The sequence below is a fragment of the Alosa sapidissima genome, chromosome 9 (genome assembly GCF_018492685.1).
Source record: "Alosa sapidissima isolate fAloSap1 chromosome 9, fAloSap1.pri, whole genome shotgun sequence".
NCBI lineage: Eukaryota > Metazoa > Chordata > Actinopteri > Clupeiformes > Clupeidae > Alosa > Alosa sapidissima.
The window spans coordinates 21256291-21271958 of NC_055965.1; the positions used below are offsets into that span (position 1 = coordinate 21256291).

Genomic DNA, 15668 nt, shown 5'->3' on the forward strand with positions numbered 1-15668 from the left:
TGACCATTCTGTATCTCTTGATATGAGTTAAATAACATGATACTTTTCTATTCCTGAATTTCCTACACTATCCTGTACATACCTGTTTATCTTTCTACATATGAGATACAACTGACACATGACAAATATGTATTACAAATAAGATATAATTGTACTTTTACGAATTAAAAGTGTCCTCACTTCTAGCCAGTGTAGGTGAACCCAGACAAACCTATTAGCAAATTTGAATTTGCTCTGCAAGTGAGTCTGGAAAGGATCCCATTTATGCCTGTTTCCAAATTACCAAAACCCCCAGGATCCAATCACAACCGTGTGCATTCAACACAACCAATGCCTTTGCTGATGGTTGGTGACAGATTGAAATAAATATGGACATGTATTTTTTTTGGAATTGAGTAACACAGCTGCATTTAAAGGAACCGTATGTAAGAAAAATATTTCAATTAATCATAAAATGCCCCTGATATGTCACTAGACATTAAGAAATCATGTTCATTTCAAATACTTATATCACTGACAACAGTAGTCCAGCCAGGATATTGTCATTTAAAAAGTGAAGTTGCAGCCCACAACTGTTGTTGATGTTGTGTTTTGTCATGTCATGTTGTGTTTTGAACTGATGCGCCACCCTCCATCTATCTACTAATCACGAAGTCAGTAGTGTTTCGCCATCCGCGTGTGCAACCTCGAGTCAGGGGGGAGGGGGAGGGGGAGGGGATACACCGCTCTTCAGTATTTTGAAAGTGATTGCAGTACCAGTTTTGGCCACAATCTTACATATGGTTCCTTTAAAACCTTCATTTACAAGAAGGATGAGTTTGCTGCACTTCTGAAATGATCCGGTAAGTGTTTAATGCACCTATTTAAGTCTAATTTCACCCCTGAAAGTCATAAAAAATGGGAAGTTCGGAAACGGGTGTCAATGGAATCCTTTCCAGACAGACCTGCAGAGCAAATTCAAGTTTGCTAACAGGTTTCTCTGGGTTCATTCAGGCTAGCTCACGTCAGCTCATCGAGACTCACTACAAACAATCTTAGACTCAGTCAGCAACTCTGAGCTCACCTGAACTGAACTCGGTCCACCCAGGGGTGCTGCTAACTGGGTCAGGTACATTCCATTGCTATCTGGGCCGCCACCTACACACTGTTAGCATGGTCAGGTGTGTTCTCAGCCTCGTCTCCTCTCTACCTAGCTCTGCCTCGTGAACACCTGTTCTGCTTCGTGAACACCTGATTGTGGCTATTGTAACATAAGTTGTATCCAAATGTACAATGTACAATTGTACAAATGTACAAAGGCCCACACAGACAACACATATTTATACACACAAACATACGCACACACACACACACACACACACACACACACAGGGAAAAAGTAAGTAATAATTCTCTTGATTAATGCAGCATTGCTCCTGGTTGGGTTCACCGATTTAAGCGTTAGTCAGTAAAGTGGTGTGAATCTCACAGATGTTACAGTACCTGCCCAGGGATACGGCAGCACGTGCACCACAAAGTTCTGTCCCTTGACGAAGTCGCCCATGGTTCGGTACTCAAGAACCCGTCTGCCTTTGAAGTAGCCATCCATTGACCAGACCTGATGGAGGGGGAGGAGGAAGAGGAAGATGAAGAAGAAGATAGCAGAAGACAGGTAGAAAAACACAGGAAGAGGAAGAAGAGAAGATAGAAGAATAGTAAGAAAAGATAGAAGGAGAAGAAGAAAAGATAGAAGGAGAATAAGAAAAGATAGGAGAAGAGGAAAAGATAGAAGGAGAAGAAGAAAAGATAGGAGAAGAATAAAAGATAGAAGGAGAAGAAGAAAAGATAGGAGAAGAGGAAAAGATAGAAGGAGAAGAAGAAAAGATAGGAGAAGAAGAAAAGATAGAAGGAGAAGAAGAAAAGATAAGAGAAGAGGAAAAGATAGAAGGAGAAGAAGAAAAGATAGGAGAAGAAGAAAAGATAGAAGGAGAAGAAGAAAAGATAGAAGGAGAAGAAGAACAGATAGGAGAAGAAGAAAAGATAGAAGGAGAAGAAAAGATAGAAGGAGAAGAAGAAAAGATAGGAGAAGAGGAAAAGATAGAAGGAGAAGAAGAAAAGATAGGAGAAGAGGAAAAGATAGAAGGAGAAGAAGAAAAGATAGGAGAAGAAGAAAAGATAGAAGGAAAAGATAGAAGGAGGAGAAGAAAAGATAGAAGGAGAAGAAGAACAGATAGGAGAAGAAGAAGAAAAGATAGGAGAAGAAGAAGAACAGATAGGAGAAGAAGAAGAAAAGATAGGAGAAGAAGAAGAACAGATAGGAGAAGAAGAAGACAGGTAGAAGAACACAGGAAGAGGAAGAAGAGAAAGACGTTGATAAGTAGAAGAGAGAGAAAGAAGAAAAAGTAGGAAAATAATAGAAGGATGAAGAGAGGAAGAACATGAAAAAGAGATGAAGAGGCAGGTAGCAAAGGATGAGGTAAGGGTGAGAGAGAGAGAGAGAGAGAGAGAGAGAGAGAGAGAGAGAGGGAGAGAGAGCACAGGTGAACAGGTGTTTTTCAGACAGAACTCAGCTCCCCCAACATCACAGACAGACCCATTCAGATGCAGGAAACCAAGTGCATATGAATGACAAAATAATAATAATGAACAAATTTTTACTGAGACGGACAGAAAATGGAAGAGAAATGCAGCATTTTCCTGCTACATTTATTCATCTTAGAAACAACTTGAGAGCTCATCTCAACAGGTCAGACCATGCAGAGAGAGGGAAGACCTAGCTGCAGACACAAAGGAACATGAAAGAGAGAGAGAGAGAGAGAGAGAGAGAGAGAGAGAGAGAGGGAGGGATGGAGAGAGTTTTTATTATAGCGGCAAAAGCCTGCCTGAGGGATTTTAGAAAAGGTAGGCGATAGAATGCATTTTTGTAGACTGAAAAATTCTGTTGATCAGGAGGCTGGTAACTTTTATGCTTTTATGCCTTTTATATAAAGTATACAGTAAATTATGATATTTTATATTTATATTAGTATAATATTTATATATATATTTGGGGCTTTTATTATTCTAATTGACAGGACAGTGGAGATAGTGACAGGAAGCGAGTGGGAGAGAGAGAGATGGGGTGGGATTAGGAAAGGACCCGGGTCCCCTTGGGAAAGAGGACCCGATTATTTTACGGGTGCTGTAACCAGAGAGAGAAAGAGAGGGAGAGAGAGAAAGAGAGAAAGAGAGAGAGAGAGAGAGTGAGTGTGTTTGAGAAGAACATAAAAGCCAAAGGATTGACGACTGAATACCATCTCAAGATCCAAGAGACATATTGCAATTTGATAGTTAATGAAAATCCAAATGTATAAAATGGAACATGAAACAAATTACCTTAACTCTAGGGTACCTAACTCAAATTGACCTGTCGCTAAGCGCCACCCTTAGAACGCTGATGAGTCAATGACAGTCCCGCCTCAATGGGACTCGGACATCAGCTCGGACAACTCCATAGGAAACAACAGGGAGCAGGCATAAAATGACAAATTAATGGTTATTTATGGAGTTTATTAACTCAAAAAACCCCGACGGAGAACCATGGTCAAACGTTTTGCATGGGGGACATGTAATTCTGATAGCTGGTACCCCGAGAGGCTAGAAAACGGGGTATATTTTAATCAACAGTAGCATACAGGATGTCTCTCACGTTTGCAACAGCTCGACAAAGGCAAAATTGAAAGCGGCTGTGATCTATTTCTTTGAAAGGCTGCCAGGGAGGAGATGCTAGAGTGAGAAGTTTATTTGGGCTGTGCTGCGCGCTATGCTCAAATTGGTTTTGCTTACTTGCTAGTGTCTGATGTGGAAGCCAAGTGCTGAGGAAAGCGATTTAGAGACTCCGATGTTGTTGTGTGCTCGTTGACATAAACAAGCCAATTAGATGATTTGATCCCCCCCCCCCCATTCTCTCTTTCTGCAATCTAATTCTTTCTATCGTTTCACTTTGGCACTGGGAAAAGACTTCTCATACAAAATGGATCTGAAGTAATGTCATATGCTGACAAAAGGAAGATGTCCTCTTTGAGTGAACTGCACTATCGGAGTTATGGATCACCTGTGTTTCATGCAGATTGGATTTCCTTTGGACAAAGGCTTGCAACTCAAATGTCTGCAGCATATGCATGATTATATACAAAAAAATTACATATTAAAACATTGCAAGTGCAAAGTTAATGTACACCGAAGTGAATCTAATTTACCCAATCAAAAGACTATAACAAAATATAAAAAACACATCTCAAGTGGTATGGTAACACAAAATCTTAATTTTCATGAATTCAATTATTATTTTTTTAATGCATGTATGCATAATGTATAGAACAGTCATCAAATTAATTTGCATAGTATAGCATAGACACTGGGAGAAAAAAACCAACATGTACATGGTCTGTCTTTGATCAGTCTGGGATGGACATGGTCTGTCTTTGATCCATTTAAAAGAACCCAGCACTTTCTTTTATCGTTCTAAAAGGAGGATACTTATTTTGAGTGTGATGACTTTCAAACTGACTTTAAAGATGGCCACCATGGCTTTTGTGGTTTTGGCCAAAATTCAGTTGCTCAAGATGGGTCTCTCTTTTCACACACACACACACACACACACACACACACACACACACACACACACACACACACAGCCCAATATAGGTCTATCTTTTTTGTCTTATTTCTGGCTGGGCAGTATTGACAAGGGAAAGAAAAAACTATGTGGAAAGTTTACCCTCACCTTGAGTGGCATCCAGGGTGAGACGAACACACACACACACACACACACACACACACACACACACACACACACACACACACACACAGCCAGCCCTATCTTCATCTAGTCTAAAGGCACACAGTAATATAAGTAGACCAGGGGTGTCAAACATAAGGCCCGGGGGCCAGATCAGGCCCACCACGAGGTTTCATACAGCCCCCCAGATGATTTAGGAGGGGAAAATTAGAAAAAAAAAAGATATGCACATCCACTTCAACAATGTGTAATAAGCAATATCTCTATGATTTGATAGATTGATTAAACCTAGCACTACAAACCATCCTCAGGAAGGAAAGAGCGGAAAAACTAACATGGAAGTAGGGCATTTCAAGAGAGAAAGAGCAGTATATGACAACATTATTTGTACTTGTTTGGTCATAAGTGATATCATCAAATAACACTCTGATACCCATGCAGAAAAATGATAAAGACCAGGGCCCAGTTTCCCGAAAGCATCTTAAGCCTAAGAGCGTCGTAAAGTCCCTCTTACGAACGTTTTAAGATTTGCCGACTGTTTCCCAAAACCATCGTAGCTTAAGAGCGTCATGAAAACACTCGTAGATCTACGAGTGCTCCAGAGTTCTCGTTACCGGCTAAGAGCGTCTTAACAGTACTTCTCACTGAGGTCACTAACAGGACATACAGAGGAATTACAACTTAGAATACATAATCCAACTTACGTTCCCATTCTTTATTGTGTTTACCCGATGAATCAGATTTTAGCGTGCAAAATAGTAGGCCTATAACCTACATTTAATGGTCATAATAATGTGATGAAAGCGGACACAAATTAAATCCAGTTATGAAACGAGACGTTGCCAGATTAGTTTGCCATTATCTTTGCCAAGTGAAGGCTATTTATTTATTTATTAGGCCTATGAGGTAAAAGCAGAGAAAGGAACATGTGGTTTAGTCTGTACTGCATCAAAATCTAAGCCTACACATTTCCTCACTTTCTTACTCGACTTCTTATTTTCAAACGTGTTCTTAAGTGACACCGCAAAAAATTATTGCATGGTGCAACAATCTAATCTTAAATAATTACAATTATTTATGTCTGTGTGTAGTATACAACCTACTCGGGATGCTTACATGCAGATGTCAAAGTGTTTCTATTTTCGTATTGAAGTTTAAACGGTAGGCCTATAGCTGTGAACTAGGAGAACCATTTAGTCCTACTGGAACACTAAAATACTATCTCTCTTTTGAATAAGTAAACAAACAAATAAATAAATAAGTACAGTAAATACATAAATAATGACTGGGATGCAAACTATGAATCAGCAAGGACACTGATGAGTTCTTTAAATGCAGATGCTGACTCTGGCTGACTCGATGTTGCCTTGTGTTTTCATGCTGGTTGTGTTATTTTTGTTTCCAAGGTGGTGCACTACAGATAATTAGACTCATCTTGATGAGCCTAGCGTCTGTGGTGGATTTCTATGACTTAATATGTTGGAGGGATACTCTGGGGCTGAGCAATTTACAGAAATATGTGGTGTGTGATTTACGGAAATAAATGCCATTTTTTATTTAGTGTTGAAAAATGACCTTTTCTGCGCTCCATATCTGTGACACGAACTGATCTGACATGACTTGACCCGAGGTTGCGTGTTAGCCTGCTTTCCTATGGTGTAATGATTCTCAACTTTTTACTGGATTGCCATGAACAAAGTAAAGGCAAAAAAGGTGTTTCTTTGTTGAACAAATTGGGATGGAATGTGAGCCTTGAATTGGATGCCATGCAGGAATTTACTAGGATCTCAAAACCGGATTATGAACATGCTTTGCCATAGAGAAACACACGATAGCGTTGGATTATAAACATGCTTTGCCACAAGAACAGACAAAAACGTGGGGTAAGTCCAGCTATATGAAGTTATTATTTTGCTGTCACTTCTGTTTTATAACCCAGAAGGATGTACTTGGTATCACATGACAGCTCTAAGTGTCCTCTTTCATCTGATATGCTTGCCATATCGATACTATCACGGGTTCGCGAGTAATTCAAACAAGAGTAATGGGTGCGCAGGTGAACGCAGAGAAATATAGACTTTAAATATGATGCAATTTTATTTAATTTCATGATTTCTTTTAATTTTCATACTTGATCGTACAGACAAGTGTGTAGTCTCTTTGGAAAGCCCCGCTTCTGCTCTGTCACGCAATAAAGGTTTCATCTCGCTGCAATGAACAGTTCCGGAGCAATGTAACATAGAAGAAAGGGTGTGTTTTTTGACGCACTTTGCATCAATCGGGTTCTAAGGGTTAACGGATGCATAGTGATGGGGACGAGACCGCCTATGCCGAGTCCGAGACAAGACCGAGTCTTTGAAGGGTCGAGACCGAGTCCATTGGTTTTCAAATACAGTCGAGTCCGAGTCAAGACCGAGTCTTTGAGGAAGCAAGTCCGAGTCGAGACCGAGTCCTTTAGGAGTCGAGACCGAGTCGAGACCAAGACCATAAAAACATGTCAGTTTTCATATTCATGATTTAATATCACCCCAATTAATAATCAACAGTTAGGCCCAGGCTTGGAATTTCACCATTTTAGGGACAAGGCCATTTGGCCTTCAGTTGGGCATATTTGGTGGGGGGCACAAAGGCCACATGTCAGGGCACCAAGGCCAAAGTTAACTATACAGTAGTAGGCTATAAAAATAATCAAAGTTGTATTTAGCCTATTCACAGCAGTAGACCTAGCCTAGAAATCTAGACGCGCCCCTAGCGGCCGCAAATTACATTTGCTGCCAGGGCTAGTCTAGCAACTCTCCGTTGGCTTGTGAGCTCCAGAAATCGAAACTTAATCAGGCCAATGAAATCGTGTATAGAGTCGTTAGGTGGGCTTAACATAATGATTGATGGCAGAGTTGCAACGGTTTGGCTTGAATTCCCTGCTACTTGAAAACAAATAAGATGGATGTTGCTGCTGGCGAACAGTGTGACACGAGTTAAGCTTTTATTAAGTAGGCAAACGTTTGAACTAGCCAACTAGCTCCGCTGGTGGGAAACGCATGGGACTCCTAGCGCTGCCGCTGTCCTATTGCGTGCAGAGGGAATTTGAAAGACAACTGATTATCCCGCCCCTCGGACTGAGCACTGCGAACGGTGAGTGCCCAGACCCTACATTTTAATGTGGGTCTGGCTCGTCAGGCTACAGTAGACCTGCATCACTGTATAAAACATTACAAAAACATGAAACATGACATATTACATAGAACTGTAAATCATCTGATCATCTAATATTTAAATGTCTAGGCTATATTTCATATTTACATTTATTTTATATTTGGCCTGTTATGGAATCATGTATTGAACAATTTAAGCACAGCTCAGCTTTAAGAAACTCAAATAGCCTAGATGCATGCTTAGCATTTTTTGATCATTAAGACTCCTTTCACAAACTCTTACTCAGCTGTATATCCTCTGATTTGAATATTTCCCTATATCTAGGCAATATTTGTAACATTTATTTTGTATTTGGCCTGTTATGAAATCATGAAGAACGATTTAAACACATTTTGAAACCTAAAGACCAAAGTTGGAGACATGAATGTAGACCTTGCTGCAGATTACATTTTTAATTTAACCGGAATACTCTGGAACGGCTTACTGTACAGGGGACTGCTTTATTTCTGGTAAGGTCTGCTGTTTATTCTGATATATGGTTTGTCATGTGTTGAACTAAGGGTTTGTGAAGTATTCCACCGAGATGAATGGGTAGGGGAGATGGGTATAGCACCTTATGTAGACGTTATGATTAAATTTAATTATATTATTTACTTTTCTCGCGAACCATTCACCACAGCAATTATCGGCTAACATCGTTTAAAAGATGAGAAAAAGCTCTTTCATGTGATGCGATACATTTGTCTGTGTGATGAGTAGGCTTAACGATTGCGAGTATTTCAACTGAGAAGAATGGGTGAGTTTGGACGCACTTTCTGTCTTGCCATGCGCTGTCATTTTCTCCACTGTGTAAAACTGAATTAGTTTGCGCTGTGATACTAAGATTATTTTGACAGGCTATAGGCTAAATAAAAATCGCTATTAAACGGACGCAAAGCAGAATATTGAAAGAAGGGGGCACCAAGGCCAACGCAAGGGGCAAAGACCTGGCCGCCGTGAAATTTCATTTTCATTTTTTTTTATATGAACATAAAAAAATGCGCTGGTCTCGAGGACTCGGTCTGAAATTACGAGTCCTTCTCCTCCCACTGTGGTCCGAGACCGAGTCAAGACCGAGTCTTTGAAGGAACAAGTCCGAGTCGAGTCCGAGAAAGCAGAAATCGGTCTCGAGTACTACATCACTGCGGATGCATGTATGGTTTTTATAAACTTTGATAATACTGCAATTATTATGAGACTTCAAGGCCTGTACACATCTTAAACAGACCAGACCAGCAGTCAAGGAGTGGGGTGAAGGAGTTCACAGTGACACCTGGCTAGATGGTCGAGGTGAAGGAGTTCACAGTGAACTAGATGGTCGAGAGCGAGAGGATGATGTAATTGGATGATGTAATGGTGGTAACAGGAAGGCCAAGTAACAGGTGGCAAGATAAGAAGCCCTGTTACAACTGGAAAAAACAGAATCTGGGAAAAACCCAGAAGACGACAGTTTTGCATATATTTAATGCATGATGAGACAATGGGTTCCACCAATAGTCGTAACCTTGGTGGATGCTGATAGGCCAACAGGTGTCTTTCGAGGGTGGCGAGAGGGCCCAACCCCAAGGTTAAGGAGTATAAAAGATAGGTCGCAGCCACCTGTTAGTCAGATCTCATCGGGGGCTCCAGCTGATGACATCTCACATCACCCTATTGCTTGACACCTGGTCTGGACATTGTTTAGGCTGGACTATCACTGCAATACGGTGAATAAAGATCAACAGTCTTCAGAGATCTCCTGTCTGCATTGTCTCCTTCGGACGCTTTGTTCCAGAGTTCCAGAGAATTAGTAAGTAGTTAAGTGATAAATTGCTCATTGGATTCGGAAATGGACCGTTTTTTTCCACGACACGTCTCCGATGATTCAAACCCAACTGGTAACGCCAACACACTGACACACCAGACATGACACGCACACATACCGTATACACACAAATGCACACACATGTGCAGGCATGCACACACATGCACACACACACACACATGTGCAGGCATGCACACACACGTACACATACACACACACTAACGCACACACATGTGCAGGCATGCACACACACGCACACACACATGTGCAGGCATGCGCATACATGCACACACACACGCACACACACATACACACACAGGCACGCAGTCATGACGCAGTCATGATGAGTCATGATCATACACTCACACATATACAAACACGCACAGACACACACTCTCTTTCTCTTTCTCACACACACACACGCACATGTTCTACTGCTGAAGAGGTGCTTTGTGGTTGGGTGTGTGGTGTGGTTTTGTCTCGTGTTAACTGCCTGACCTCTGCCTGTGTCTTTTTTAATCTCAATGGGGGGGGGGAGAGGATCAATAGAATCAAGACACACACACACACACAGAGACACAGACACAGACAACCACACACAGAGACACAGACACAGACAACCACACACACACACACACACACACACACACACACAGACACAGTTTTTTTCTCTTGCATTCTCATCACCTTCTCCATCAGTAACAAGGTCTCTTTCTCTCCCCCTCTCTTTCTCTCCCCCTCTCTTTCTCTTGTCTCTCATGCTCTTCCTCCTTCTCTTTCATCATCATCATATCCTGCATTTCCTTTGATCTCATGCTCCTCTCTTCCTCTCTCTCTCTCTTCTCCTATCCTCCCCAATTCTTCAAGCTGATTATCGTTTCTGACGCTTGTCTCCCCCCCCCTCCCCTCTCTCTCCCTCCCCTCACTCTCTCTCCCCCCCCCCCCCTCTCTCTCCCTCCCCTCTCTCTCTCTCTCTCTCTCTCTCTCTCTCTCTCTCCCTCTCTCTCTCTCTCTCCCTCTCTCTCTCTCTCCCCCTCTCTCTCCCTCCCCTCTCTCTCTCTCTCTCCCTTCCTCGCTCTTCCCTCTGTGTGTGTGTCTACCTAAGTGTGTGTGTGTGTGTGTGTGTGTGTGTGTGTGTGTGTGTGTGTGACTGTATGTGTGAATGACTGGAATTTGTTTACGTGCAAGTCTTTGCTGACTCATGGGTGTATAGCAGAGGTTTTGTGTATGTGTGTGAACCATGTGTCCACACATGCATATGCAAGCATGTACTATAGCAATTTAGATTCGATCAATTTGTGAATGTGAATGTGAATGTGTGGGGGTGTGTGTCTGCTAATTTCAGATTGGCAGGCTTACCACAATCAAGACCACTGAGAGTGTGCATGCACATGTGCATTACAGTGAGAGAGTTTACTGGGAAAAGAAAATTCAGTCATGAAATATGGCATCTTGCTATTTTGCTGTGTGTGCTGTGTGTGTGTGTGTGTGTGTGTGACAGAAAGGGAGAGCAGAAAGGAGGGAGGGAAAGAAAGAAAGAAAGAAAGAAAGAAAGAAAGAAAGGAAGGAAGAAGGGAGGAAGGAAGAAGGGATGAAAAGGGAGGGAGGCTGAATCTCACAGGTTACACAGACACTTGATGGGGCTCAAGGGAATTAGAAGTTTCAGTAAAACCCATTAATAATAAATCACATAGAATCAATCAATGTGAGAGACGAACACACACACACAGACACGCACACACAAGCATGCAGCATGCACGCACCAGGGTCGCACACACGCACATGCACACACACACGCACGTACGCACAGTTGCGCTTAAATAACTCATCACACACATACAACCATATACATACGTGCACACACACACATGCACATGCACACACACACGTCATGTACACACACACACAAACACACACACACACACACACTGTTAGACTCACAAACAGGGACACACACACAAACAGAGACAAAGGCACTGACACAAAAACAGTTGTTGCACACAAACTCTCTTTCTTTCTGTTTTTCAGACACACACACAAACACACACACACACACACACACACACACACGCACACACGCACACACACACACACAAACTCACGCACACACACACAAACTCACGCACTGTTGAACAATTTATAAATGCCATGCCAGGCCATTGCTCCGACACTGTAGCCATGGAGACAGCAAGGACCATGCTAAGGTAAGAGGGTACAGCTAGAAGGGGGTACAAGAGGAGGGGGAAAGAAAGAGAGATGAAAAAAGAGATAGAACATGAGAAGAGGAGAGAGAGGGACAGAGAGAGATGGAGGGAGACAGAGAGGGTGGAGGGTGATCGAAAAAATAGAATATAGAATAAAAGTAGCAAAAGAGGGTGACATCACAACTATAACAACATGCATGTATCAGTTCTTTTCACTTCAGCTGATGGCTCTATTGTTCCACAGAAAGACAAGATAAGTGGATGGGCTGTTCAATGGATCTGGCTGAATAACGTGCACACATGATCTTTCTCTTTCACACATACACACACACATACACACACAGACACACACACAAGCGCACAAATAAACTCTGGGGGCATGGACGGGCTATTCAGTGAGTCTGGCTGAATAAGCTCATGATGGCCTGTCAGCTGCTAAAAGCCTCTGGGACATGTTTAGAATGTTGCTCTCTACATTTGGCACATCTGTCTCAGAGCTGAGCCATGCTGGAGCCAGATCCAGGCCACATGCAAGCCAAACCCAGACCAGATCCAGTACAGATGGAGGCCAAGATCGGAAATAGATGGAGGCCAAGTCCACTTCAGATCCAGACCAGGTGGAGGCCAAGTCCACTTCAGATTGGGAGTAGATGGAGGCCAAGTCCACTTCAGATCGGGAGTAGATAGAGGCCAACTCCACTTCAGTCCAGATACAGGCCAGATGGTTGCCTGGTCCACAGTAGAGTGAGCCAGCGTGTGACACAGGATTTTGTTTTTATCCTTTTCTGACCCTCTGTCTACGTGCTCCTCTCTGGTTGTAGTCTGTTGCCTCTGGTGCCTGTCGTCAAGGCCATATACACCCCAATCTCTCTCTCTCTCTCTGTTTCTCTCTCTCTGTTTCTCTCACTCTGAGTCACTCACTCACTCACTCAGTCTCTCTCTATGTTTCTCTTCTATCTTTCCCGATCTTTCTCTGCCTCATTTACCATTATCATTACTCTCATCCCCCTGGGCTTCACATAGAATCCCAAATCCCTTCCTCTCTCTTCCCCCTTTCTTTCTTTCTTTTTTCTTTCTCTCTCTTCCTTTCTCTCTCTCTCTCACACTTTCATTCACTCACTTTTCCTCATTCTCATCCCGCTGTCTCCCCTAGACTGACAGTAGAGCTGTAGCTGCTGATCTCTCCCTCCCTCCCTCTGTCCCTCCCTCTCTCCTTCTCTCCCTCCCTCCCTCCCTCCCCCGCTCCCTCTCTTTCTCTCCTCCCTTTCCATTTCACTCCTTCCTCGGTGGTACACTGATGGAAAGCGCTCCTTTGTGCCCTCAGCAGACGTCTCTCCCGTCTCTGAACCTCAGAAGCCCTTAAAGCCAATGGCTTGCGGCTGAGCTCAAAAAGTATCAAAGAGAGATCTAAATGTCACATCACTTCTTAAGCACCCAGAGGAACTGCTAGGCCCTGTTGGTTCCTTTAAGAACATGTTAACATGGAAGAAGCCACTGGATGAACTGCTAGACTCTGTTGGTTCCTTTAAGAAAATGTTACTGTAACATGGAAGAAGCCACTGGATGGACTGCTAGTCCCTCTTGGTTCTTTTAAGAACATGTTAACATGGAACAAGCCACTGGATGAACTGCTAGGCTCTGTTGGTTCCTTTAAGAACATGTTACTGTAACATGAAAGAAGCCACTGGATGAAATGCTAGGCCCTGTTGGTTCCTTTAAGAACATGTTACTGTAACATGGAAGAAGCCACTGGATGAAATGCTAGGCCCTGTTGGTTCCTTTAAGAACATGTTAACACGGAAGAAGCCACTGAATTGACCTGTCGCTAAGCTCCGCCCCCCATTGTTACCATGTGAAAACTCGGACAAACAAACCAGACTTAATTAAAAATACATTGTGGACAATGGCAGCTGACAGTATATGAAAGCAGGCTTTGAGGACGTTTTGGACGATAAAGGATTTACTTTCCTCCAGAAGCTATCAAAAGGGACTTAATTATGCTATGGAGGGGTGTATTCAAAACTTTAGAATACATACATGGTGACAAGCAGTTGTGGCGAGTAGCCGTGCAAATCACCGTGCAAAAACCACTGACGTTAATGCTAGCTTGCTAGCTAGTGGAAGATTGATGCTAAGATATGTTAGGTTGATGAAAATATACCCCGTTTTCTAGCCTCTCGGGGTACCGGCTATCAGTATTACACGTCCCCCATGCAAAACGTTTGACCATGGTTATCCGTCGGGTTTTTTTGAGTTAATAAACTCCATAAATAACCATTCATTTGTCATTTTATGCCTCCTCCGTGTTGTTTCCTATGGAGTTGTCCGAGCTGATGTCCGAGTCCTGTTGAGGCTTGACCGTCATTGGCTCATCAGCGTTCCAAGGGTGGCGCTTAGCGACAGGTCAATTGGCTTGTTGGCTTGAGTTTTCCCTTTGGGTCTTGACTATGAAAGCTTGTTGCTATAAAATCTGCTCATTGGACAATGATATAATAGCATAATATAATATAATATAATATAATATATATAATGAATAAGGGATAATGGACGACACGGTGGTCTGTTCATCCCGCTTATTCCACTGTTGCCACTTGCGTTGTGTTCATTTCCTGTTACAATTTAAACGTTTTAATCGCTAAAACTGTCTTGTTTGTAGAACTAATTTCTTCCGACACATATCAACTAATTTCTCAACTCACAAGACAAACTGCCGTTACTAGTTCTAAATGGATGGTTGCTACGGCCAAAGGCCAGTCGTTAGTTCTATCTCTCCCGTTGTCAAGTGGGCGTATCCCAAGATTCTGATGAACTTTAGCTTTGAAACATCGCTTTTACTTAGCCTGCTGTCATCCATCTAGCTAAAAGCCACCTCCATCATATGCTACAATGTTGCAATGTTCTGAACGTCTGCATTTTACAGCTCGGATGCAACGTGACAGTTCATTTAAACTTCACAACGAGTTCGGCGAATTAATATACAAGTGTGATACGGCCAAAAATTGGATCTACTTCATAGGTATGCAGATAACATACGGTTAATGGTCGTTCTAAATTACGTAGGACAATGGGAAATTCAACCAAGCAGTGGAATAATACATAATAATGTATCTTCTGCCGGTCTTTATTTTATTATTTAACATTTATTTTCTGCCAGTATTTTTTTATAATGACCAGAGACAATACATGATCATGCTTATTATACGGCTACTTGCTGACTTTCACTTTCACTAGAGTCTAGGAATTATCTGAAAGACCTGTTGCAACTGACAGTGCTCATTCATTTGTAAATGAGCTCAGATGTATTTTTTGGTTTCTCACTATTTTTTTACGAAATATAAGGGCACAAACCCTGAATTTATTTGTTAATACAAAAATACTGGTATTTTAGAGTTAGCTCCGCCATGTTGGATACGTTTTTGGATAACTTGGGGTCGTGGGGTTGGTCTCGTGCCTACTCTCGTACCACTCCCACTTGTGTCGTATTGCTTAAATATAATATTGTATAATATAATATGTAAGGGGTAATGGACCCCACAGTGTTGAGGTAAATCTGTTACACCTCAATCTGGAAATCTGTTACACCTCATGCATTATCTTTTGATACTTCAACGCTGTGGAGTCCATTATCCCACTTAAACCACTGCTGCCACACTTAATTTGCTGCTATAATTTCCACCTTTTGATAACTAAAACGGTCTTGTTTGTAGAC

General features: G+C 42.2%; 2 protein-coding genes across 2 annotated transcripts in view; both read right to left on the minus strand.

Moving 5' to 3' along the window:
- LOC121718035 (NACHT, LRR and PYD domains-containing protein 12-like) overlaps positions 1-15668 on the minus strand; it is a 1225568-nt gene that overhangs the window by 421635 nt on the left and 788265 nt on the right. The window lies entirely within an intron of this gene.
- The window catches only part of LOC121719836 (noelin-2-like), a 64302-nt gene that overhangs the window by 2441 nt on the left and 46193 nt on the right, over positions 1-15668 (minus strand). Inside the window, exon 6 of the mRNA XM_042105631.1 lies at positions 1483-1597. Within this exon, the coding sequence (XP_041961565.1) occupies positions 1483-1597 (115 nt within the window). The remainder of the gene's footprint in view (positions 1-1482; positions 1598-15668) is intronic.